The 26,115-nt window shown below is 35.6% G+C and overlaps 1 protein-coding gene across 1 annotated transcript; it reads right to left on the bottom strand.

The window, feature by feature from the left end:
- Positions 1-2,883: 2,883 nt before the first annotated feature.
- Positions 2,884-26,115, bottom strand: LOC150104148 (protein ZBED8L-like). Its single transcript, XM_090396407.1, has 2 exons — positions 25,644-26,115; positions 2,884-3,050 (listed from the first exon to the last, which is right to left on the bottom strand). Exons 1-2 carry the CDS (start codon positions 26,113-26,115, stop codon positions 2,884-2,886), a joined length of 639 nt encoding a protein of 212 aa, XP_090252533.1.

Raw genomic sequence — 26,115 nt, forward strand, 5'->3', positions numbered from 1 at the left:
TGGAAACACTTGATAGGGTCCAAAGACAAATGACCAAAGTGATATCAGGACTCTGGAGTGTTGATTGAGAGAATGTGGATTACAGAGTTTGATGGATAGGAGGGAAAAGGAGATATGATAGAGACCTTCATGTTAGTTAAGAGATTCTAGCAGATCAATACAGAAGGAATTATAAAAAGAGTGGACATTAAGATGGGAAGAACAAGAGGCCATCCCTGGAAGTTATATAAAGATGTGAAGAAAGGTGTGATGAGTAAATTTTTTACATGGAGAGTTGTTGCTGAGTGGAATGCATTGCCAGAGTGCATTGTGAATTCATGGTTTGTAAATAACTTCAAAGTTCATTATGATAGACATGTTGTTGGCTGAGTGGGCCTCCCACAGTGAGTATATCATTTCCTGGCAGTAACTATATCAAATATATCTATTTGAAAGGTGTATCACAATATAGCATTCTGTACTGTCTGAGCACAGCAAGCTCTGTACACTCAAGTCAAACTCAGGCATTGTTCAGGTATAATGTTCAGCAGCCCTTCTATGAGAAAAGTTCTGGAGATCAGTATATGATGGTTTGGCATAAATCTTTACAGCAGTGGATGCCCCATTATGAAAATCTGTTGATGAATGATGGGAGGAATGCACAATCCTTTTCAATGCTGTTAATCCCTTTCTTTCAGTTTGTGTCCTACCTAACTGCTTCTTTCCATGGTCATGTTTCAATCTTTTAGCAAAGTCATCCATAGTTAAGATCTGTATGCTCAATTTGTGCTCTATACAGTATTTACTGCTGGTTATAGCACTCAAGAAAAATGAGGATGTTCACATAATGTCTTCAACGTTGTGTGCATGTGTACATTATACACAGTCTTGCCATAAATACGGTTACATCTTCCATTTTTACCACACACACCTGCACTGTCCACAGAATTATGAGAGTCCACGTCCGTAGTGGCATTGTACGCAGCCAACATTTTTCTCTCTACTGATAAACATGAAAATGTTTATCAGTAGAGAGAGAGAGAGAGAGGTCTAGCTGTACTGGATAACATGCAGTGAGGAAATTATAAGAACCATGTAGCTGTAACAGTACTTCACAAAGTTGGAATGCAGCCACCTGTTATTTTCAACATGCTAAAAACATCCAAGATCAGTAGGATGTTTCTGTATTGGACTGTTATCTGTTATAACGATACAGAAGACATATCTGACCACAGAACAGGTCAACGATGCTATGTTAGGACACAACAGCTGAAGGCATGCCTCTGCCATAATCCTGTGAGAATGCAGAAAATGATGTTGTGAGAGATGAATGTGTCACAGAACAATGTTATGTGCACAAAACTAACTGATGGCCTTGGAATGATAAAGTCAAAGGCAGTTCTCCAGCTGTATGCAAACAGCAGACACAAAGATATCCTCTTTACAGATGAGAAAATTTTTGCCATGGAAGAGTCATTTAACCTGCACTGCTCAAGTTGTAATAGTATTTATGGCTAGAGTGTGCGTGCACACACACACACACACATACATACAGTATACTGAGAAACTTACTTGTAACAGCCTTTTTTAAGATTTGAGTATCCATATCTCTAAGTATTTATAATATTGTTTACATACTATTATTCTGGATACTGTACTACATGTGATCAGATGCGCTTTCTTGTAGCTTTTAATGCATTTTTGCACTCAACAGTGCATTATACTTAATATGTAATAATGATGTAGACAGTCATAAATATTAAACGACCAGTTTTAATGAATTATATCAATTATGTGATACCATTCTTTCCACATATTTAAAGTTATTGCAGTCTGATTTCTCTCAGAACAGCTATTCTTGTTCATTGCTCTTTATTTATATATAGCCTGTATTCTTCTTCTTGTCCTTGGAGTTATCCATTTTTATCTCATTAATAGCATGCTTTACTTTCATACTGTTAATGCATAAAAATCATTAACTCCAAGGACAAGAAGAAGAATGCTTTTAAGCATGTCAAGGTTAGTAACAAAAAAGAAGAGATTCAGCTCTAAGAGAAAAGATCATCATCATTGTCCATGGGTCCAATGCATGTTTCACCATCCTTGGCCACTTCTCTCTGTCCACTACCAGATGACTCAAATCCTGCAAACTCTTTCCACACCATTCTTTTACATCATCTATCCATTCTCACCTTTGCCTTCCTCTTCTATTTATACTGTTATCCGTTCTGCAGATATGTCTATAGAACTCTAGTTTCCTTTGAATTATTTTCTGTATTAGATTTTCTTTGTGGTTTACTTTGTGATACAGTTCTTCATTTGTTACCTTTTATATCCATCCAGTCCAAGGAATCTTTCTATAACATGTTCTTTCAAAAGCCAATATTCGTCTTGCCGAGTCTTTGACCATTACCCACAATAGAGAGAGCACTTGTGAATATGCAAGTTTCCAGCAGTGTCAACTTTATATGAAGGCTTACTGATATACTTTTCCACATTTTGTCCATTGCCTATAAGTTTACTTTAGCTTTTATTATCTGGGATCATATTTCTTTCTTACAATCTAAATCATGTGACCTGTTGCTCCCTAACTGTGTGAAGTTCCTAACTTCTTTCAGCTGATGTCCATTGATCTTTAATTGCTTTTTCATTCTCTTCTTTTCAAATATCATTGTTTTTGTTTTATCAATGTTCATTATTAGCCCATATCTCTTTCCTTTTTCACTTAACTTCAGCACTGTTCTTTCTAATTCCTCTTCATCATCTTCAATAACGACCATGTCATCTGCAAATTGCAAGTTGTTTATCTTAGTACCTTGAATTGAAATTCCCCTTATAATTATCCTTTATGGCATCCACTGTTCTTTCTAAAAGTAGGTTAAAGATGCTTGGAGTATTAGATCTTCATGTCTTGTGCCTCTTGCTGTCTGGAACCATCTTTCTATTTCTCCACAGTTTCCTCACAGCAGGCTCTGCATTGTCAGTGATGTTCTGCAAGAGACATAACACATTCTTGTTCACTTCATGAGATTTGAGTACAGTCCATGTCTCATCTATATTGTCAACTCTTTCTGAAAGTCAACAAAACAGGTATAAAAAATTTTATTTTTATGTAGAGCTTTCTCCGCAGTTAATCTTATGATTAGTCTAGAGAAAAGGTGCCTATGATAAAAGACTATCTATACCTAAGGCAGGTGCAGGATCGTGTAAATTTTGTTTGAAAAACAAGTTCATGTCATCAAAATGACGTTACATACTGGAAGAACTCTACTGAATTCAGCACCAATGGACTAGTGAAGATAGTGTAGTTGCAGAAAGAGCAAGAATGAAGTACTTTTTAATTAGTCCAGGATTAAGGTAATATATACTGATAGAGGTGTCCAGGTTCTTTATATGAGTAATGAAGCAGTGAAGTAGAGTGCACAGTCAGGAGTTTTAAATTTCATGTAAGTATATAACAGTTCTGAGGACCTTGGATGAATCCACATCATCAAAGCTCTGTAAATGCAAAAGAAGTATATCTGAAGAAATTCTCCTTTTGGCAGATCTTTAAAGTCAAAGTAGCCCTGTTTTAGTTTCTTTAAACCAAAGCAGTGATTAAGGCAATTGGGAGAATTTGGTATAGTCATTTATATGTGATCGCTTTTAAAATCTGCATCCGATTGCCAATAGAGGACATTCTGCAGATTACTAAGAAATGATAATTCCTGTCCACCAGGAGGTGGACAGGAGGAAGAGGGGAGATACGATAGAGACCTACAAGTTGGTAATGGGTTGTTATAGGATCAATGCTGGAGAAGTTTTACAGAGAATAGTGGGAGATCAGGAGAAAACCAGGTCATCACTGGAAACTGTATAAAGAGGGTGTGAGTAGGGGAGTGAGAGGCAGGTTTTTTTCGTGCAGAGTTGTGAATGATTGGAATGCCTTGCCTGAGAATGTGGTGTCTGCATAGAGTTTGAATGTGTTTAAAACATGGTATGATGAGCTGTGTGTGTGATAAAAGGACCTCCCAGATGAGTCTTTGACTCCATGAGGTCTTGAGATGGTAATAATAATAAATTACTAATAAATAAAAAAAATATGGTAGCCAATTAGAGTAAGACAACATTTTTAGATAAAACATGCAGCTATTGCCATTAAAAAAAAATATACAGGGTGTTCGGGATAAATTTGACAGTTTCGTAAGGAAAAAGAAAATCTTCTTTGTATCTATTAAATTTAATGAATTGACAAAAAAACATTACAGGCAGAGTTAATTACATACTATCAACAAGATTTACTCAAAATAACCACCATTAGCATCGATCACAGCTTCAATTCTGCTTCGGAACCTCGAACAAGCTGATGCTACAGTCTCCCTGGGAAGGGCCGCAAAAACTGTTTTAATTTTATCCATTAACTGGGCTTTTGTATTACTGGAAGTGCGATTGGTGTCTTTTTCAACTGCGCCCCATACAAAATAATCCATGGGGTTAAGGTCTGGGGAGTTTGGAGGCCAAACATTTGGACTGGTGAAGTCGTAGAAATTTTCAGACAACCATTTTTGACTTTTCCCAGAGGTGTGGCAAGGGGCCGAATCCTGCTGCCATACATACGGCCTACCATTGGCTACCCTTGTTATCCAGGGCTTGACTACAGTTAGCAACTCCACGAACAAAGCCCGAATTCCAATGCCAGGGTTCTTCAACACCTGTTCCTGCAGATTTGCGAGGAATTCTGCTGTATGAACGCAATCAGATCGTCTGCTAGGGATCTTTCTTCTTGCTACATCCTCGTAGTCACCATTGCAAGTCTCTAGTTCATGCCTGATTGTTTTTACTGTATTCAGGGAGCATTGGGCAGCAGTCGTAATATCCTTATTTTGATGGCGGGCACGAATCATCATGATACAAGTTATTCTCTTCCATGATTCAGGTGGGTTCCAGCTATCCATCCTTTCTGACATCTTGTATATGAATGAAGAAGGGTCCAAACTTTTAAATGAAGAGAAGTGTGTGTTAATACATGTAACTTACGGAAAAATATAATTAATTATAAATATGTCAAATTTATCCCGAACACCCTGTATGTAGTCTGTTGAAACAATGATGTTTTTGTATGTTTTGTACCTGAATATTACAAATGTGTATGTGGTACAGTATGTGACATCAGTTTTATATAAATACGTACTATATTTTTTAAATAATATCTTCACACAAGAAAGAGAAAACTAAATATAATTTATCACTCCTATATATTTTGCTCAATATATCACAAGCTTCTATCAAGGAGAAGACAGAAAAACATTTAATAACAACATTTAAATTCTGAATACAAGAATAAGTCATACAGCATGCATATAATGTCACGTGTCTTAGTCACAGCTGTTCAGTGGCAGGAAACACTATTAGAGTTCAGAAATGTGGGAATAGATGTATAATTAACTAATTAATTTAAAAATAATAAATAGATAAAAATATGAAAAATTATAAATACTTAAACAGCAATCACTTCCCAAAACTTAAAAATGGGTATTACAGTCTGTCTGATGAAGATTAGTATGGTGGTGTAAAGCTTCACACAATTCAAAAAATAGACTATTAAATTTGAACCTACTGTAGTGTAGCATCTTGGTACATTTCCAGCGAACTCTGTGTCAGTGTTGATGGCATGAGAAACGAGGCCTGAACCTTCCGAATCCAAAAATTTTATATAATTTTGATGTTCTTCGATTCTAATAGTAGCAGAATGGCTAGTCTGTTCAGAGTAGCAAAGGTGACAAGAGCAAGGTATTTGATAAACACCAGGCAAGGATAAAAGTGATAATATATCTTTGATATGTGATTCTTGTAGATAAGCTTATACGTTGGTAACACATGACTATTAAATAATTTCAGGAAATTGCAACGTATACTAGAATATTAATTAAAAGAAACTTTAATCAATCTGCTCCACCAAAGACCAATCACTTCCCCTAGACCTACCTGGAATATACCAGGTCCCTTGCTGCTGTAAACTATCTTACTATGGCCAAACAGGCAGGACAGCTAATGTCAGGATATCAGAACACAAAGACTACATCTGGTTTCACCAATCCAGCCACTCTAGGCTTGCTGACCATGCTCTGGATACCTGCCACTTTACTGCACTGCAGCAAATTTAAATACGAAAGATTGTTCATAGAATTAGCCTCAGCTCAAAAAAACTTTCCAAACCTCAACAAATTTGGGAAACTTGGCTGTTGGGCTGAAGTTCATGAGAACTTCAGCCCAACAGCCAAGACAACCCAATATAGTCTGCTAGGGGGTGGGGTACCTTTGGGACTCTAGGAACAATGTTAATTTCTCTCTTCTGTCTCATTTGCTTGTTATTAGTGCCTGCGTGCAAGTGTCATAGTTTTGTGTTTCCATGAAGATGGTGATGTGACATTGCCGAAATACAGGAAGTATTGAATAAAGTTTATTTTAATTAATATTCTAGTATATGTTGTAATTTCATGAAATTACTTTGATAGGTGATAAGAAAGATGACAACTTCCAGGCTGGAAGTTGTCATCTTTCTTATCACCTAAGCCCTACACCACCATCCTAATCTTCATCGGACAGACTGTAATACCTATTTATTTTTAAGGTTTGGAAAGTGATTGCTGTTTAAGTGTTTATAATTTTTCATATTTTTATTTATTTATTTATTTTTAAATAAATAAATTAATGGACATCTGCGACTAAGACCTGATATTATACGCATTCTGTATGACTCGTTCTTGTATTCAAAATTTAAATATTGTTACCAGTTTTTCTGTTTTCTCCCTGAAAGAAGCTCATGACATATTGAGCAAAATATATAGGAGTAATAAATTATATTTAGTTTTCTCTTACTTGTGTGAAGCCATTATTCAAAAATTATGGTATGTCTAACGTACATGTCCCTATTAAACAACAATAAATTTAGTTTAATCCTTTATCCAAGTGTAAGCAAATAAAGTTTGCACCTGAAGTGTCTTCAGGGCTGAGGCAACTCGTGGTAAAGGTAGACCAAGCTCTCATCACTTGTCTTAATATCTCCCATAATGCAAAGCATATCTCCTTACAGACATGTATAATTCTATGCATTAAGGGAAGGGCCACTACCCAGACCAATTTCGACCTTTATTGAGGTCTCGTCAGTGGGAGAGCCAGACCTAGAGGTGGTGATACTAAGATGGAAGTAATGGAGAAGTCATATTTACCTATATGAGTTGCCAAAAGGTGTCTCACCTTATTATTAAATACTCTGGATTTAGAGAAAGATTGGAAGTTTTTTTTCACTTGGTTAGACTATAATAAATTTAGTTTAATCCTTTATCCAAGTGTAAGCAAACAAAGTTTGCACTTGAAGTATCTTCAGGGCTATTAAACAATTAGTGACAGTTTTATGAATGCTTGAAAAGCTTGCATAACTATCTGGAAGAAATGTTGCATTTTTTGTAACAAAAAAATGTTAATCTCCACAGCACTGTGTATATGCTGCAGAATAACTAATTTTGCCAACCACTGACCTAGCCTTGCCTTCATTAAAAAAAAAAAATTACTAATTAAGTGAACATAGTTCATAGGGAGGATTAATTAGTATTGATTATCCAGAGTTCTGTTCCTTCACTGCAGAATTTAAACATATTGGTTGGAAACCTTTTTAGTTTCAGAACCTGCGGTATTCTATATTTTGGCATTTCAAAACAGTTAATAGCCTAAAGTTTTCATTTTATTTAGTTGAGAACTGAATGGATCTCAAAGTTGTCACAGAAAGAGTAAAATGCATGGAGGTTTTTTTTTTTTTAACTACTTCATCTTAAGTTTGCAGTTTTGTAGACAGCAGATTAATATAGAGCTACTTTTTGGCAGGAAGTCAATAGTAGTAATAAAGTTCATGAAAGAACTACTGATTTTCAGGAATCAAACTTGGATGTTGGGGTAGACTAGTTGTGAGGATGTAAATGCCAAATGGTGATCACTCATATCCTAGATAATTTTAAATTGTAAATTTTGTTCAGGTTAGGATGATTATATATTCTTAAGCTGACTTAAATTTATGTTCATACCATGTTTTGGTAAAATATAAGGACTGTGTATCTTTCTAGTCATTTTATGGAATGTTTACATAACACAATCAAGACGGCCCAATTTATCGTAATTAATGAATTATGGCTCATAATTAATCATATTTGTCCTAAACCCAAAACACTTTTTCCCACTTATTTAAGCAACATAAACATTGTATTCAAGTTGCTATAAAATTAAAAAAAAACAAAATATAACTTCATTGTGAATGCAGCTATAACACACACACACACCTCAGGTTGTCTATCCACTACATACATGTACAGTAATCTCTCAATTATCTGACCACAACAGGAAATGAAATTCCTGGTCAGATGATTGAGGGATTAGTCAGATGAAAGTACAGTTGCATCATAGTGCTGACCAGAATGTGTTGACATTAACCCGTTAGGTCAGATAATTAAAAGATCACTGTATATCACCATGTAGACAAACTGCAATTAGCATCCTTACAAAAAGTGTGTCAGTTTGGAAGAGTAAATCCAGTACAACACATAAAACCATCTGTTTAATCCAAGGAGCCTCCTCTAGCTCAGGTGAAGCAAATCTCACAGTATAGATTAAAAAAGGTTAGAATAAAGGACAGAGAACTATGATAAACTGGGCCCTTTTACTCACATCTTGGAATCTTTGCACACAACTGACTGGCAAGGTGTCTAATCCTTACATCATATTGAAATATGGCATAATTGTAAATTTAAGAGGCTTGTGACTTCATAATCATCCCGACTTCAATAAAAATGGTTTTAAAATATCCCAAATATGAATGGTCCACATTCAGCTCTCATAACTCCCAACAAGTCTGACTAGTCATTCAGTTTTTTCCCTACCATCAGCAGTTCTCTTATCAGATTCACTATTTCCTCTCCCAAAAGTGGGCTTCAGGTATATAAACATACTCTCACATTGCAGAACTTGAAGATCAGCTAATCATTTTATATAATAAATACTTGGATCTCTGTGAGTAAGATGATATGATGCAACACTTCCATGTTTTTATTACAATAAATTCTGTGGTGAGCAGTCATGTTTGTTTCTTCGTCAAAAAAGAAATAGATGTAGCAAGATACAAGATTTCCAAATGCTGCATTCAAGTCAAACTTCTGCTACAAATTTTATTTTGAATTTGGAGTAGGGGTAGAATGGGGAAATACTTCAGCACACTGCATGATTTGAATGGTTAGTTTCTATAAAAGTAGGAACTCAGGCTTTTTTGTAGTTCTAACACCACAAAAAATAATTCTCTATGGAGTCAAAATACTCCATAGAGGTCCATAGTGAATTCTTCTTGTATGATCAGCTGAACTTGACTTTTTTTTTGAACTTCATTATCATCACACAAATATCTTTCACTCAATTTACTATACTTAGTGATGAGTCTCAAATTCATTCACTGATAGCATACCCAAAACCACCTCTAACAATTCTTTCCCATCTCTCCAAGCATCTTGTCTTGCACTTATGCAACTCCCAGAGATGGCCCTTTGTTCTCTCCTATTGTATAGAAATTTTTTTTGCATTTATTCCTTAAAAACCCTCTTTGTAATTTAAATGTATATCATATCCTCTTTTCCACATATCAACCAAATTTTGTAATCAACAACCTTCAATCTATCCTTAAAGGGAGCATTCTATAGACCTGTCACTACCATGGTCATCTGCCTTTGAATATTCTCCACCATCAATTTATCATCTCTGATTAGCTACAGACCAAATCTCTGTACATTCAGAGAAGTTATCTCTCTTTATCAAAGTCTTATAAAAAGAGGGATTAATTAACTTCGTTTTTCCCCACTGCAACATCAAAAGATCCTTTGGCTATTTTGTCCATTGAACCTTAACTTAGTGCTCAACTTATGACCACTCATGCTTATGACAACCATCCTGTTAACATATTAACTGAATACTACCTTACTCCTGCAATCAGAATGTTGTTGCCAGGATGTTATTGTTGTTTTCCAAGCATATTTAAGAAATACTTTTCTTCAGGCCGTTGCCACTAATGAGGGAAAGAAAACCTTCAGACTTTTGTATGGAATATAATATCTTATATTCAAAGAATGTAGATGCAGGATGAAGTGAGGCAACAGCAGAGTATATGAATGAAGCTGCTGAAAATATATGCTCATACATTCACTGAATTTGACAAAGCCTTAAAAATGAACTAAAACAAGATAGTGCTGCTAACTAAAGAGTTGAAAGCTGATACTGAAGATATAGAGCAGTTGATAGAAGCTATGGAATAAGAGCTCTCAAATGATGACTTTAAAGAGCTAGAAGCAGATAAAGCTAAAGATAAAGGGAAAAAAATGAACAACAAGAAGCTAAGCCCTCAAAGTTTACAGTAAAAAAATTGGCACAGACATTTGCCTCTGTTAATATGACAATTTGAATGTCTGAAGATATGGACCCTAATATATGGAGAAATTTAGCAAACTGAACAGAAGGATGTTCAGTTCGCTCTGTAGCAGTCAGTTGTGAACTGCAATAGACTGCTACAGAGAAATTTATGAAAAAAAGAAATGGCAAATTGTGCAGATCCTTTGAATGTAATGCATAAATTTTTAAAGAAGTCCACTCTTGCTCTCACCTCACTCCTGAAGATAATCCTAGATCTTCCACAAGTTATGCATCTAGTGAACCATCCTCAGAATGCTTTGTTGCAATTCTTGAATTTGTTGTTTTTGGTGACCTAGCCTCTGCTGTCTCTTTTGTTGAATCAATCAGCAGCTTTGAAGAATCACTCATGTGCACTCACTGTGTTTTCCAGATAATTTACTGCTAAACACACAGAAGCACTGTACAATCATGTTTCATTATTTATTAAAGTACAGTGTTTATAGTTATTATATAGTCATTTCCACTTATGATGGAATTGTTAGAACAAGGCCTTGTCGTAAGTCATTTGTAATTTAAATGACTTTCCATACTCCTCTCGTATTTTAGTCCAAAATATGAGAGGAGTCTGGAAAGTTTTGATAAATACCTAGAGCAAAAATGAAATTAAAGCAACTGATGTGACCACAAGAAAGAACATATGAGGATAGAAGAACATGAGTTACCTTCATGACTCTGCTTCTAATATGTTTCTTGTGGTTATATCAGTTGCTTTAATATCATTTTGTTCTAGGTGTTTATCAGTACTTTCCAGATTCCCTTCATATATCCCACTACCTTACACTTTTTCCATAACATGCAACCATTATTCTTTTTCCCATACTCTCTTCATCTATTTAAATCATCTGTAGAATCTCTGTTATTATTAATTATTGTCCTTAGTTTATTATCAGCAGCAAATATGTATCATTTGGGGGGGGGATACAATTTTAATTTAAATTGAAATTTTATTCATTTGGATTTATTAACAATACAAAAATATAAATATTTATATATTATGTAACATTTTGTTCTTTGCAAAGTTAGTCTTCTACATATGATTTAAGTTGTGAAGTTAATATTCGTGCATATAACTTATAATCAGTATTTAGAAGACATTCCTCTCTGGTTTTCACAGTTGCCCTTATCTCCTTTTTTATATACTGGAATGATAATTGCCTTATTCCAACTTTCTGAGATTTTTCCTTGCTGCCAGATATTGGTAAATAATTTTAAAAGTTGTTTGATGAATAGGATGCCTGCATATTTTATAAGTTCTATATTTATTCCATCTTTTCTAGGGGATTTTCCTGATTTGTTTTGCTGTATTGCTTGTTAGATTTCTTGTAATGTTATTTCTTCCACTGTTTAGTAGTAAATATTACGTCAATTCAGAGACCAAATATGTATTTGGTCTCTTAATGCTGAAGTAATCCCATGTTTCTCTATTCTTTTTTTCGACATGCTTTTTTTTCTATTGCTCTTTTGTATTTATAGTTATTTGCTTCTAGTAATTTTGCTTATCTATTGTTTATATGCTTCTTTTCTTGTCTTTGATTATTGCTTCGATGTTTTCATCCCAGTTTCTTATTCCCTTTCTCCTCTTCCATTTACTTTTTGTTCCAAGGCATTCTGTTGCTCCATTTATATATATATATTGTTTTTAATTATTCTATTCTCTCTATATATCCTCATTTTTTAAAATATTTTCTCTACTTTTCCATTTATTCTTTGCAAATAAAAGTGGTTCATACTTTTGTCATTAAGAGTTGAACTCTAAAAGATTCCTGGAGATTTCTCTTAACACTGAGTTGGTTAATTTTAAACCATTTTGGGAGTATTCTTAGAGATAATTATCAAATTCTATTTCTGCACTTCTAAATACCTGGCTCTAGTATCATATTAGCTGTTTTCCTATTAGCTATTATATAGTCTATTATACTTTTAAGTTTCATGTTTCCCAAGTGAATTTATAGCAATTTGGTTTACTTTTCTCTATGGAGCAGAAGAATGAACAATAAACAAGGAAGACACTAGAAGAATTGATGCTTTTGAGATGTGGATATTATTATTATTTCAAGACCCCATGGAGTCAAAGACTCATCTGGGAGGTCCTTTTGTCATATACAGAGTTCATCATACTGCACCTTAAACACACGCAAATTCTCTGCAGACACCACACTCTGAGGCAAGTCATTCCAATCATTCACAACTCTGTATGAAAAAAATCTGCTTCTCACACTCTCCTTATGCACCTTCCAGGAATGTCCTCTGGTTCTCCCCGATCTCCTACTATTTGCTGTAAAACCTCTCCAACATTGATCGTATAACAACCCCTTACTAACATGGTGGAACAAAAATCTCCTTACTTCTACATTCCTCTTCATCCACAGAATTCTTTGTGTTCTCCTCAGAATTTTAGCAATGTGTCCCCTAAATTTCAGATCCTTATCTACTATCACCCCAAAATCTCTTATTTCCTCCACCTCCAACAATATATCTCCACCAAGCATAAATTCTGCATCCCATCTTTGTTTCCCAAATTTTAAAACCTTACACTTTGCAACATTGAACTCGTATCCCCATGCCCATTCACTCAATTTATCCACATCTTCTTGTAAGACCACAACATCTTCTCTACTCTGCATCATCTGCAAACAACTGAATATCTGCATCCAATCTTCACCAATATCATTAACGTACAGGTTAAACAGCAATGGCCCTAAAACAGACCTCTGAGGCACACCACTAGTGACTTATCTCTTCCAGGATATTGTTCCCCCATACACAACTTGCTTATATCTATCAGATAGCCAGTCTCTGATCTTATACATTAATCTAATATCCAATCCCATCTGCTCTAGTTTGACTATCAACTTATCATGAGGTAATTATCTAAAGTCTTTGCAAAATCTAAGTATACTATTGTGTATGTTTCTCCTCTGTCCAAGGAAGCAGTCACCTTATTACAATAAGTAAGTAGATTACTAAAGCATGTCCTCTCTTTAGCAAATCCATGCTGTCCGTCAAAGATAATACCATTGTTGTCAACCCAATTCTGGATCTTGGTTCTCACCAGCTACTCCAACGACTTAACCACAACACCTGACACACAGATAGGCCTATAATTTGTTTCCCAGAGTTCTATCCCTTCCTTATGAAGCAGCACAATCTTGCCCTCCTTCCACTCCTTTAGAACTAGACCCAGTGCAAGACATTAAAAAAATATGTCAAGGCAGATGTCGACTCCCTGGCACATTCCTTCAGAATATGTGGCAATATATTATCAAGTCCCACAGCCTTATTAACATCAAGTTTGCTCAATTTTCCATACACCTCTTGCTCACTTATAGTCATTCTCTCCTCCCCATCATCATCTGCTCTGAATCTCTCCATGATGTCACATTCACAAGAATGAAAAGAACTTTATGAACTGCTCATTAAGTATCTCCCCTATATCTTCCACAGAAGTTGTCCTTATACTATTTTTTCCAATTAGTGTCATCCTTCCATAATCATCTTCCATAATTCATGCTGGCTACATATCAGAAGAATTCCCTAGGATTCTTTTTGGCTTCATTAGCAAACTGCTGCTCATACTTCACTTTTGCTACCCTTACCATCCAAGTCACCCTCCTCGCCTGATCTTTGTAATCCTCATGGAGTTGGTTAATTACCACTTCTCTTATGCTGCCTCCATAATGCCTTTTTTTCTCTGTATCATATCTTAATCTCTTCATTTATCCATTTCACACCTACCTTATTTAACCTTCTAAACCTTTGGAATACATTTAGAAATTACTTCTACTAGACAGTTCTTGAATATCCCCCATCCAAGCTGAATTGACTTCCCTTCCAGCTAACTCCTCATTGCATGCACCAGCTGCTCATAATCACCAGCCATGTAGTTCCATATATACTCTTTTCTCACAGAGGTCCTCATACTGCTGGCAACCAACCAGGTAATCACTTCATGGTCACTCTCACCAACTGGAGGGTGATTTGGCACCTCATTTATAATTACATCCTCTGATGAGATGATCAAATCCAAGACACTCAGTCCTCGTGTGCCCTCTTTTACATACTATCTGTGGTAGTTGTCCCTCAAGAAACTCATTTTCTTTACTTCCAGTTGCTATCTCATCATCCCAGTCTATATTGCCATAATTAAAATCACCCATAAAAGAATGATCATCCTTTCCTTATTTGCTTGGCTAATTTGATTATACATTTCATAATCACTACCATTCACATTACCAGCTCTGTAACAACATCCAACAAAGTATATCGTATTTTTCCGTGTATGTATAAGGATGACCCTACTTTTTCGAACCCAAAATTAAGAAAGCAATATTTTAAACATAAAACAGAATGCATTTGATATTTCTTTAAATATTCAAAGTATATTTAGTAATTAGGTCAGGGGCGCTCGTGCATATGCACTGCGGAACTTCAGCACCCCCAATTTTTCTCGATATATATAAATATATTTATTAATTTATTTATATTTGCTTGTAATATTTAAATTTATCATCAACAATTCTATACAATTCTCTTATTTTGTATAAAAAATAATAAAAATCCATCTTGTAGCACTTAGGAGGGTAGAGGAAGCTAGCAGCACTGTGTTTACCACAGTGTCATATTGCTATGCACGCAAGCATACTGAGATGCGAGCTATTACCTTAATGTGGCACTGTCTGTCATGCAGTTCCACTGTTGTTTATATTCACGAAATTATATGTCACGCAGTTCCACTGTTGTTTATATTATATGCAGTTTGCACCAGTAGTAGAGTGTTCGTAGTGCTTATCGTGTCTACTCCGTCTCTTTAAATATTTGGACATTACAATTAAAGACATAACATTTGTTATAGTTTTTATTTTAGAACATTATTGGGAATAATGGATTTTATTTTTAAGTAATTTTGAATTATACTAAACTATAATTTTATTGATAATTATTTAACAATATTTTTTTGTTTAATTTTTTTTTTTTTAATTTTTACCATAATTTTGATATTTTATCCAAACATGTATACAGGGGGTCCTCGACATGCGTCACTTTGACTTTACAGTGGTAATCCCATAAATAATTAAAAAATAAATTTCGACTTGAAGCAGCGCTACGTAAAATTCAAACGTCGTGGGTGAACTTGTTTGGGAGAGGTGGCGTTGTTTGTGTCCCAGCATACACTCTTTGGGTACTGCGTGCTTTGTTTACATCCGCTCTCTCACTTTTGTGTTTGTGTTTTTTTTGTGAATTTTTACCCTTCAATATGGTTCCCAAACATAAAGCAGACTCTTCCGATGGCAGTGTGTCGAAGAAAAGGAAAGCCATTACATTAGAAGTGAAATTAGACATTATTAAAAGGGCAAAAAAGGGAGAAACGCCAACAAACATCGGCCACATGTTGAACTTAGTCATACCACAGTCAGGATTATTATCAAGGATAAAGTTCGCATCTGTGAACACGCGAAAGGATTGGCGCCCATGAAATCGACTGTGATTATGAAAAAACGTAGTAGGCTCATGATTGAGATGGAAAGGCTTCTTGTTCTTTGGCTGGAAGACCAGCATCAATGCTGTATCCCAATTAGCCTCATGTTAATTCAAGAAAAGGCAAAAAGATTGTTTGAGGCATTGAAAAGTGAAAGGGGGGGGGGGGGGGAAACGAGTGCAGGTGAAGAGTTGAATGCTAGTAAAGGTTGGTTTATGCGGCTTAAGGCTCGGGGCAATTTACATAACCTTAAGGTGCAAGGTGAAGCTGCTAGTGGTGATGATAAAGCAGCTGGTGAGTTTCCTGAGGGGGTTAGCTGAGATAATAAGGGAGGGGGGGGAGTTACAGTGCTCAACAAGTGTTTAATGTTGAAGCCTATTTTGGAAACGTATGCCTAATCGTATCTATATCGCCAACGAGGAGAAGGCAGCACCAGGCCATAAAGCTGGTAAGGAGAGACTGACTTTGCTTCTTGGGGCTAATGCTGCTGGCGACTTAAAACTGAAGCCCTTGTTGGTCTATCAGGCTGAAAATCCAAGAGCATTTGGAAGGGTCAACTGCTTGTCATCTGGAGGTCCTATAAGAAGGCATGGGTGATACTTCAAATCTTCAAGGACTGGTTTACCAACCATTTTGTGCCAGAAGTTAAGAGGTACTGTACAGCCAAGGGTCTTCCCTTTGTGGCATTGTTAGTGCTAGACAGTGCCCCTGGTCACCCTGCCGACTTAGATGACTTTCATCCTAATGTTAAGGTGGTTTACCTTCCACCAAACACCACAGCTCTTTTGTAGCCTATGGACCAGGGTATTATTGCTTCCTTTAAGGCCTACTACCTCCGCAGGACATTTGCTATGGCTTTCAGGGCAACTGAAAAAGATGGGAACTTAACCCTCAAAGACTTTTGGAAATCGTATAGCATTTATAATGTCATACAAAACATTGAGCATGCTTGGGATGAAGTGAAGCAGACAAATTTGAATGGTGTGTGAAAAAAACTTTCATATCCCAAAAATTTTGAAAAGTTAATTGTGCATTGATTACTATTTTATGTACAAGTCAGAATGTTAGAAATGTGTGTTTAAAATAAATATGATTAATAAAAACAATCATTAATTATTAAAACAATGGTCACACAACATGATTTGCATCCAGACTTCCTGCATTCTTTGGTCAAACCTGCTGTATCCTAGCTTGCCTCCATCCATAAGTTCAATTGAAATAACAGAAGGTTAATTGTCTTTAGGTAATTACTTCCTGACTACCTACTTTTCCTTCAATTTTTCTTTTTTGGTGTTGCAACAGAAATTGCTCAGAGAAGAAAAAAAAAAGCTTTGTGATGATTAAGGTTCTCAAAACCTGTGCTCCTTTTACTTTTGACAGTGACACTGTAGTAACAGCAGATACTGACAACTTTGTCAATGTTATACTTCAGTAAAAACAGGATAGTGTATGTGAATATTCTAAACACTTATCCTGTAGCTGGAACATTAACCCCATATTCATTATGTGCCTAATAAAAAAAAGTAGTGCCATAGAGTGTTAAATCAATGCCTGGGGCAGAACTAGCACCACTAAGTAAAAAAAAATTACTCTATGACTCCAAATGGCATCGCTTAGGATGCAGTGCATTGGGGCAAAGGCACCTTTCACCCAATGCATGCTGTGGCACTGTAAAAGAGTAACATCTTTACAGTTATCCTCTCATAAAATAATGAAAATAAAGTCAATCATTATTATGTGCTCACTACATGTAATCATAGATAACTTTTAATCCTTTATCTTATTTACTGATGTTAGAATATCTCACAACAGTATATCAGTGATTGCTGATTGTAAATCTCATAATTTTGCTGGTAACTACTCTGCACTGCATCTTTCTTAAGAAGCAATGCAATGTATCATGGGTCAGTGTATTCATGAAGGATAAGGGAATATTGCTAAGGATGCAGAGGATTTAAATCCATCTAGAGTAAAAATAATCTCGAATGGTAGTGATAAGTATGAGTAATACAGGCAATTAATTCAAGGCTATTTAGTGTGTGATAAAGGTTAACAGAATAAAATACATAACCTTGGTCTAGAACAGCACTACAATTATGTGAAAAAGACTGAACTGTACAGACAGATAAACCTTATAACAAGAAAAACTATCATTTCAGATGATTTTAACTATAGTGATATAGACTGGAGGGAGGAGAAAGCATGCAAGATGAGTGTGTGTGGGTGGGGGGGGGTTACTTTAGGAATAATTAAGCAGCACATGATGGAAGGGGCTTGTTGGGCAAGAATATTACATCAAGTAATAGCATCTGAGAATATGGTAAATGAGGTGACCATTATATTATGCAATTTTAACATGGATTGTAGCAGATCATGGAAATTGAAACTGAACTGTAAAAAATAGCTTAGCTAGATCTCTGCCAGAATGTTTTATGACATTAACAAACAATATCATGTCGAGAATTTTTTGGACTATGTGAATGCAGATGATAGGAAAGTTTCAGCTGCACCAGAAATGACCAAGTTAAGGTTATTCATGCCAATTTTAGGCTTTCTGAATAGTGAAGGGGAATTAAAAGGACCTTGATTTAAACACAGCAGGAGGATTGGATGAGATATTCATAGGTGCTGAAGGAATGCGCAAAAGAATTATTGATGCCCTAACTGGCTGTTCAACTTGAGTCTTGATGAGTGGAAGAAAGGTGAGATTTTATTTATTTATTTGTGTGAGGTTCCCCCCCCCCCCATTCTCGACTGCCCCTTAGGACTGGTTGAGCCCTCCTAATGAGGGATTAAGTACATAATTTTGACTGTAGCCTGTGTGTTCACAGGAATTGAACCCAGGACACTCCTTCCCCAGGCATATGGTTGCAAAGCGCATAGCCACTAGGCTAACCGTGCAGACAAAGGTGAGATAATTCCAGTATATTTATTTTATTTATTTAGCATATGACATAATAAAAAAGGACACATGACATCAAAATATATAAATACATATTGAAGTTTATTTTTCACTAGGTTAGACTATAATAAATTTAGTTTAATCCTTTATTCCAGTGAGAGCAAACAAAGTTTGCACCTGAAAATATCTTCAGGACTGAATATATAGTGTTGTACTATCTTACCTGGGTAAGTAGTACAACACCAAGGCAACTCGGAGCAAAGGTGGGGCAAGCTACCAACACTCCTATCCTAGTATCTCCAATAATGCAAAACACATCTCCTTGTGGATATGTATACTGTTATGCATTAAGGGATTGGCCACTACCCAGACTAGTTTCGACCTTTATTGAGGTCTCTTCAGTGGGAGCCAGGCCCAGAGTTGGAGATACCAGGCAGAAGTAGTAGCAAGGTCATCTTTACCTATAGGAGCTGCCAAAAGGTTTGCCACCTTTTTTTTATTAAATTACTCTGGATTTAGAGAAAGATGTTGAAAGTTTATTTTTCACTAGGTTAGACTATAATAAATTTAGTTTAATCCTTTATCCCAGTGAGAGCAAACAAAGTTTGCGCCTGAAAATATCTTCAGGACTGAATATAGTGTTATACTATCTTACCTGGGTAAGTAGTACAACACTATATTCAGTAGGTGTTGTACTACTTACCCAGGTAAGATAGTACATCACTATATTCAGTCCTGAAGATATTTTAAGGTGCAAACTTTGTTTGCTCTCACTGGGATAAAGGATTAAATTAACTTTATTATATATATACATACTTGTGCAAACAATATAAATGAGACAGATAGTGTACATATACAAATAACAGATAAAAAAAAGTCACTAAAATTTTAAATCTAGATCAGCTAGCCATTCAAAGGCTGAAGGATATGCCTCAGAAAAGTCTCTCCTGTTACCAGGGTAGGCTCTTATGCTGAAGTCCTCCATAATGTGACAGATGGCTTGGTTTGTGACCCCACAGTCACATTGGTGTGTACTTGTGTAAGCTATCTGCACAGATACCATATCCTCTGCATATCCTATTTAAGCTTTTTCATAAGTGACATTGAAGCTCAATCCCTTTCAGATTTTGGTTGGGAAGATGTACTTGTTTAAGTCTGGTGGTGATTTTTCTTTCCAGGTTTTTAGCCATGTTGAATGAACATTGAAATTGCTATTTAGTAGTTCTTCAGCCAATATGCAATTTTAACATGGATTTAAGGTGATTTACACTTGAGTGTGAGAGGTCTTCATGTATTGGTAAGAGGAGATTGCTATTTATTTTTCTGTACTCTTTTACAAGAGCATCTTGTCTGTGCAAATTAAATGGTGCAGTGTTGCTCAAAGTTGGAAGCTAGTAGATGGCAGTGGATTTGACACAGCCTATTATTGTCCTCATTGGTGCATTAATTTGTGTGTTGATTTTCTTGATATGAGGACTGTTTAGCCATACTGGTGAACAAAATTCTGCTGCAGAATAGACTAGGCCCAACATTGAGCATCACAGTGTACTAGCAGAAAAAAACCATGTAGAACCACATAGTTTTTGTATGATGTTATTACAGATTTTTAAAGAGATATTTAGGGAAATCTTGGTGCTGCAGCATTGTGTTGTTAAAACTGACCTGCAGTTTCCTATTTACCAGTTTGGTATTTAGGTGGAAAGAGCTAACATCGGTCTTATTGAGGTTTGATATTAATCTCCACTTATGAAAGTATTCCCCAATAGTTCTAAGGTCATTTGTGAGAATATCTTCAGTTACTTTGATGTTCTTATGTTGGGTGGCAAGAGCTATATCATCAGCATAAGCAAATTTTCTCAACCTAGTTGTCAGTAGATCAGATGTATATAAGTTGAATAAGATTGGTGCTAATACTGAGCCTAGCGGTAGCCTGTTGTTCAGTTTTCTCCTTTTGTTTCCCAGTACCACTTGAAAGAGCCTGTCAGAAAGCATGTTGCCAATAAGTCATACGATGGATTGGAATGGTATGATTTGTATAGCAACCCTTCACATACTGTGTTGTACGTGATAGTAAGGTCAACAAACACACAAAGTTTTCATACGTCTCTGAAAGCCTGCCTTGATATGAATAGCAAGGCTATTTGTACTTGAGTACTTGAGTATTAGTACTTGAGTCCTAAAGTCTGCTTGCTCACAGGCATAACTTCAGATATTTTTGGTATAATTCTGTTAAGGAGGAGCTTATAACAGTAACTGAAGAGTGCAGGACAATAGCTCTCTGCTTAATCTTGAGGCTTGTTGGATTTTAATATGGCTATTATTTTGGTTCTCTTAAAGGCTGTTAGAAGGTTTCCCATCCTTAAAATATGAGAAAAGAATCTAGTTAGCCATTGATGAGCATTTATTCCACAGTTAACCAAGAATTCAGGATGAATACCATTAAAGCCTGATGCTTTGCCAGTTTTAACCTCCTCTAAGGCTCAGTTATTTCATCTGTGGTAAATTTTCTTGAAAATTGGGAATTGTCAGCTACACTCGTAAGTTTCTGAGCGATCCTTTAACCTCCCATGTGTGTTGATGATCGCGAGGGCTCTAGACAGCAAGGTTATTCGACAGGCAATTTTGTCTGTGGTCACCAAATGATTATTATTATTCTGGAATAAGTCATCAGCTATGTCACAGTCACCAGATTCTAAACAGACTTAGTATAGCTCTTCACAGTCTTTATTCCAGCCAAGTATGTATTCCTTTTGGAAATCCCTTGGAATATACATTTCTTCACTGTTGATATGACTGAACTAAAACAGATTTCAATGAATCTGTTGTAGTTTTCACTCACAGGTGGTATCCATCCTACCATTTTATCCAGTTCTTGTGAAAAATCCTGTCAGTTCACTTTCCTAAATGTCCATCTTGGTTGTGGAATAGACCATGTTATTGGTATTTGTATTCCTGCTTCTACCAATACTGGGCAGTGTTGGTTGTGTGTAAAATCTTCAAGGACTTGCCTTGTGTTTAGCAGCTGATTTTGCAAATTTTGAGTAACAAAGCAGAGGTATGGGTTGTATTCCATGCTGCAGTGTTCCTTTATCCTTTGCTCAGCTCAGTTTGTTAATGCTTCACCATTTCTATTATTGTTATTGTAATCCACAGGAAGTGATGGCTGTTAAAATCTCCTATGTAAATAGTAGGATGTGGAAATATGGGAATTACTTGGAGTGGCCATTCTACCAGGGGAGGCTGATAGATGTTAACCACTGTGAGATCTTCAATTCTCGCTATGATCAGTGGCGCACTCAGGGTTTTATCTTGGGGAGGGGGGGGGGCATGTTGAGTAGACGATTTTGAGAATACACACCACGCATTGCATATAACCTATGACAGCATTTACAATGATCGCTAATTCATAAGTAGTACAGAAATAGACGACATAACATAAATAAAAAAATGAATTTTAATTAGGAAAAGAATTTTGAAAATTTTTTTTTTCCTTTTTCTTTGGGAGGCCAGGGCCTCCTAGCCACCTATCTGGGTGTGCCACTGGCTATGATAGTGTGTATATTCTGATTAATATGTGCTGATAAGTGAGCATTCTCTATATTATTGTGTACGTAAGTTGCACAGCCATTAATATGGTGATGTGTAGCTCCTAGTATATCATACCCTGTGCAATTCTTCCTCTAGATTTCAATTGTTGTTCATTATCTATGTGCATCTCTTGATTGACAGCTATGTCTATATCATTTTCTCAAAAGATTTTTGATAGATATTGACTTTCAGCAAAGCTTATTCTTTTAATGTTGAGTTGTCAAATCTGGAAATTAGTACTCAACTTTCTTTTCTCGTGGTCCTGTAAAGAACCGTTTGGTGATTTGTATAGCTTTTGATTTCATGTGTCTATAGCCAGGAGAACATTCCCATGTCTTCATCTGCAAATACTGCAGGCTTCATCTATGAATCTCCAACTTACTTTAGATGCATTGAATGATCTAAATCAATTTTTAAATGATTATAGATCGATGAAACTTTTAAAGAAATTAAAGAGTGGATGCTGGTCTTGAAATTCACGTTTGCTCTTGTTATCGTTCGGGATTGAGAGGCGTGATTGAAGTCTGATTACGGAATAATGAATTACTGACCATTTAAAACTATATACAGTATTTAGAAATTTATGCACGGTTAATCATACAAATACAACATTTATTTTACAAATGATATTCTATCTTTTTCAATTTAGCTACTTGAATGCAAATTCTACCCTACGGTTCTTTATGAACTGGTCAATAACATCGTCATAAAAAGTTGGTTGTAACTTAATTTTCCCAAGCAACACACACACTTGTAAAGGCTGGCTGAAGCTCACTGGCTAGAGCTACTTTGACTGCGTGTGGCCTTGTGTTTCAGACAACGTGAAGGGAGTGAAAATGGCTATGCGCGCACATGAAATCACAGTGCTGCAGCGAGGACCTGGAAGCTCCTACAACCGAGCAAGCCAAGGTAGCTTTGACTAGACGAGCAAGAGCAAGCATCGGCCTTCGATACACAAAGTAAAGCTCAATTATTGCTGCGCAAGCTTAAGCCGCCTTCTGTCTACAAAAATAAAAGCCTACCTGGAATGCTTATAAATGCATGCATTTATTAACAAATAAATATTACTTCTTTCTCAATTAATGAGCTTGTGCAGCAGGCATGGAGAATTCGCCACTGAAGAAATTGCAGAAAGCTAAAATTAATTGCAGCAAAATTTGAGCAGAATCTGTATTTTGTAATAGTAGACTATTAAGGCGAACGTAAAAAGACAACACAATTTGATTACGAACATGAAAATATAGTAGATCCTGAAGTTTCATTTAAAGTAATTTATTTTCTCTGCATAATAGATCAAATATTATAATATTTGAAGGAAAGATTTACTTTATTAAAAGAACATATGAATTCCTTTCAGTTTTTGTATTTGTTAAGTACTTCACGAAATAAAGAATATTTATTATCTTGTTGTAAAAAGTTACGACAAAAATTAACACAATGAGAATCATTCAGACAATGACCAGATGATTTATGCGAAGAAATTTTACACTGTCAATCATTTATTTCTAATTTTAAAAATGATATATCAGATAATTCAGTATATTGATTCAAAAACGACTTAATCACAGTTTCCAAACTTTACGATTGCTCTTCGGATTCTTTTGTCATTATCGGTATCTGTAGCATCTGCGGAACGGTCCTTTTCTAAACTTAAAATTATTAAAAAATACTTGTGCTCCACAATGGTACAAGACAGACTTTCAAATCTTGCCATTATATCAATAGAGTCAGATATTTTGGACCAACTTGATACACGTGATATTATTCGAGAATTTTCATTAATGAAAACGAGAAAAGTTCAATTCACTAAGTGATTTTTCTTTCTGTTTAAATATTTAACTATTTCTTTACCCAATAATGTTTAATATGTTCCTATTTTATATACTTGTAAGTTACTATTATTTATTTACTTTATTTTTTTTTCAAATTATTTTTGTACCCTTATTGTATGTTTATTGTTTTTTATACATTTTTTTTTTGTAATTTCTGCTTTATTGAGTGCTTTCTCTATCCAATGACTATTATTAACAGCTGTTACACACATTTCTGGAGCTGAAAATTTGATAGCTGTTAGACAATTGTGTTTAGTTACCTTCTCTGTTTATTGCAATAATAAATCTGCCCCGTTTACATGCATGCAGCATAGTCTACGGGAGCAGATTGTGTTTCCATTAAGTGTATCATTCGAGTTGTCTCTAATTACACTAGTTGTTCCTAAATATAGTACACAAATGTCTACTGCAGTGGTTCCCAAACTTTTTCGATTCTCGGCGCCCTTGCTGAATCCAGGTTTTCCCAAGGCGCCCATATCCAATTCTAACAAGTACACTGCGAAATAGCGAATAATTATTTTTAATTAAAAGATTAGGTAAAAATAAATAATACACGATCACAAAAAAAAATAATTGAACAAATTTAACTAATTATCATTAGTGGAATGGATGAGCCTATTGATCACTGCGCATTTTCTCAAATCTTGGAATCAAACTGGACACAGCCACCTTTATTTCCTTCTCTACATTGATTTTCGCGCGATACTTAGTTTTTATCACAGCGACCCCCGAAAATCCAGCTTCGCAAATGGAATTAAATTTCTCTGAGCTGCTTCACTCAGAAGGGGATATTCATCTTTTACTGATATCCAAAATTCAGTTAATTCCATGCTGCTAAATTTCATTTTCAACGTATTGTCGCAAGACAACTCAATAAGATTCTCTTCTGCAGCAGTAAATTCAGATGGAGCACTAGCGTTAAATGGATCTTGAATCCATGCAAATTTATCGATATTATAATTTAGAAAATATTTCTCAAACCAGGTGATAAGTGTTCTTCAAAAATGGATTTCATATCTCGAGAGAAATCAACTCCATTGGAGATCAAAAACTGTTGCAACAAGAGGAAACATTCAAAGATAATAAGCCAAAAGGCTATTTTACCGGCAAATTTGTTAATTAAGAGGGAGATGTTAAATCCCGTTTTATTAAATAAAACGGGATTTAACATTTCCCTCTTAAGAGGAAACATTCTTCGCCTCCTCCTTCATTCATTTTTCTTTTCCATAGTTTTAGTGTTTTTATAAATACTGAAATTTTCTCAATCGACTTTAAAAGGTGCATGTTACATCCCTGTAGGGAGAGATTCAGAGTATTCATCTTTTCAAATATATCACATAAGTATGCTAGTTTTACAAAACAATCTTCATTCACAAAATTTTCAGTATACTTCTGGTCTCCTCTTTAAGAAAAATATAAATTTCCTGTCGCAGTTCAAACGTACGAGACAAAACATTATCACGAAGTGCTGTAGTACAACAAAGACGTATGCTCGGATCCCATATCCTCACATAGTCTTTTGAAAAACCTGCCTTCAACAGCCGAGTTTTTATAAAGTTTACTACGTTCACTACATATTTTAAGACCTGGTTCAATGTAGGACTCAGATATTTTGACGCGAGTGCTTCCCTGTGAATAACGCAATGGGTCCACAGTGCATTGGGGGCTTTGCTTCGAATAAGTGCCTGCAATCCTCCATAACAGCTGGACATAGAATGAGCACCAACAGTACAGACATCAATGCACTTAGTCCACTTCAAATTATTTTCGGATATAAAAGTATCAAGGATCTCGAACAAATCTTGAGCCTTTGCACCAGCAGTGATATTTTTACAAAAGAGAAGGTACAATGTTATTTCCAT

The sequence above is a fragment of the Typopeltis vanoorti genome, chromosome 8 (assembly GCF_054136105.1).
Source record: "Typopeltis vanoorti isolate ZY-2024b chromosome 8, IOZ_Tvanoo_1.0, whole genome shotgun sequence".
NCBI lineage: Eukaryota > Metazoa > Arthropoda > Arachnida > Uropygi > Thelyphonidae > Typopeltis > Typopeltis vanoorti.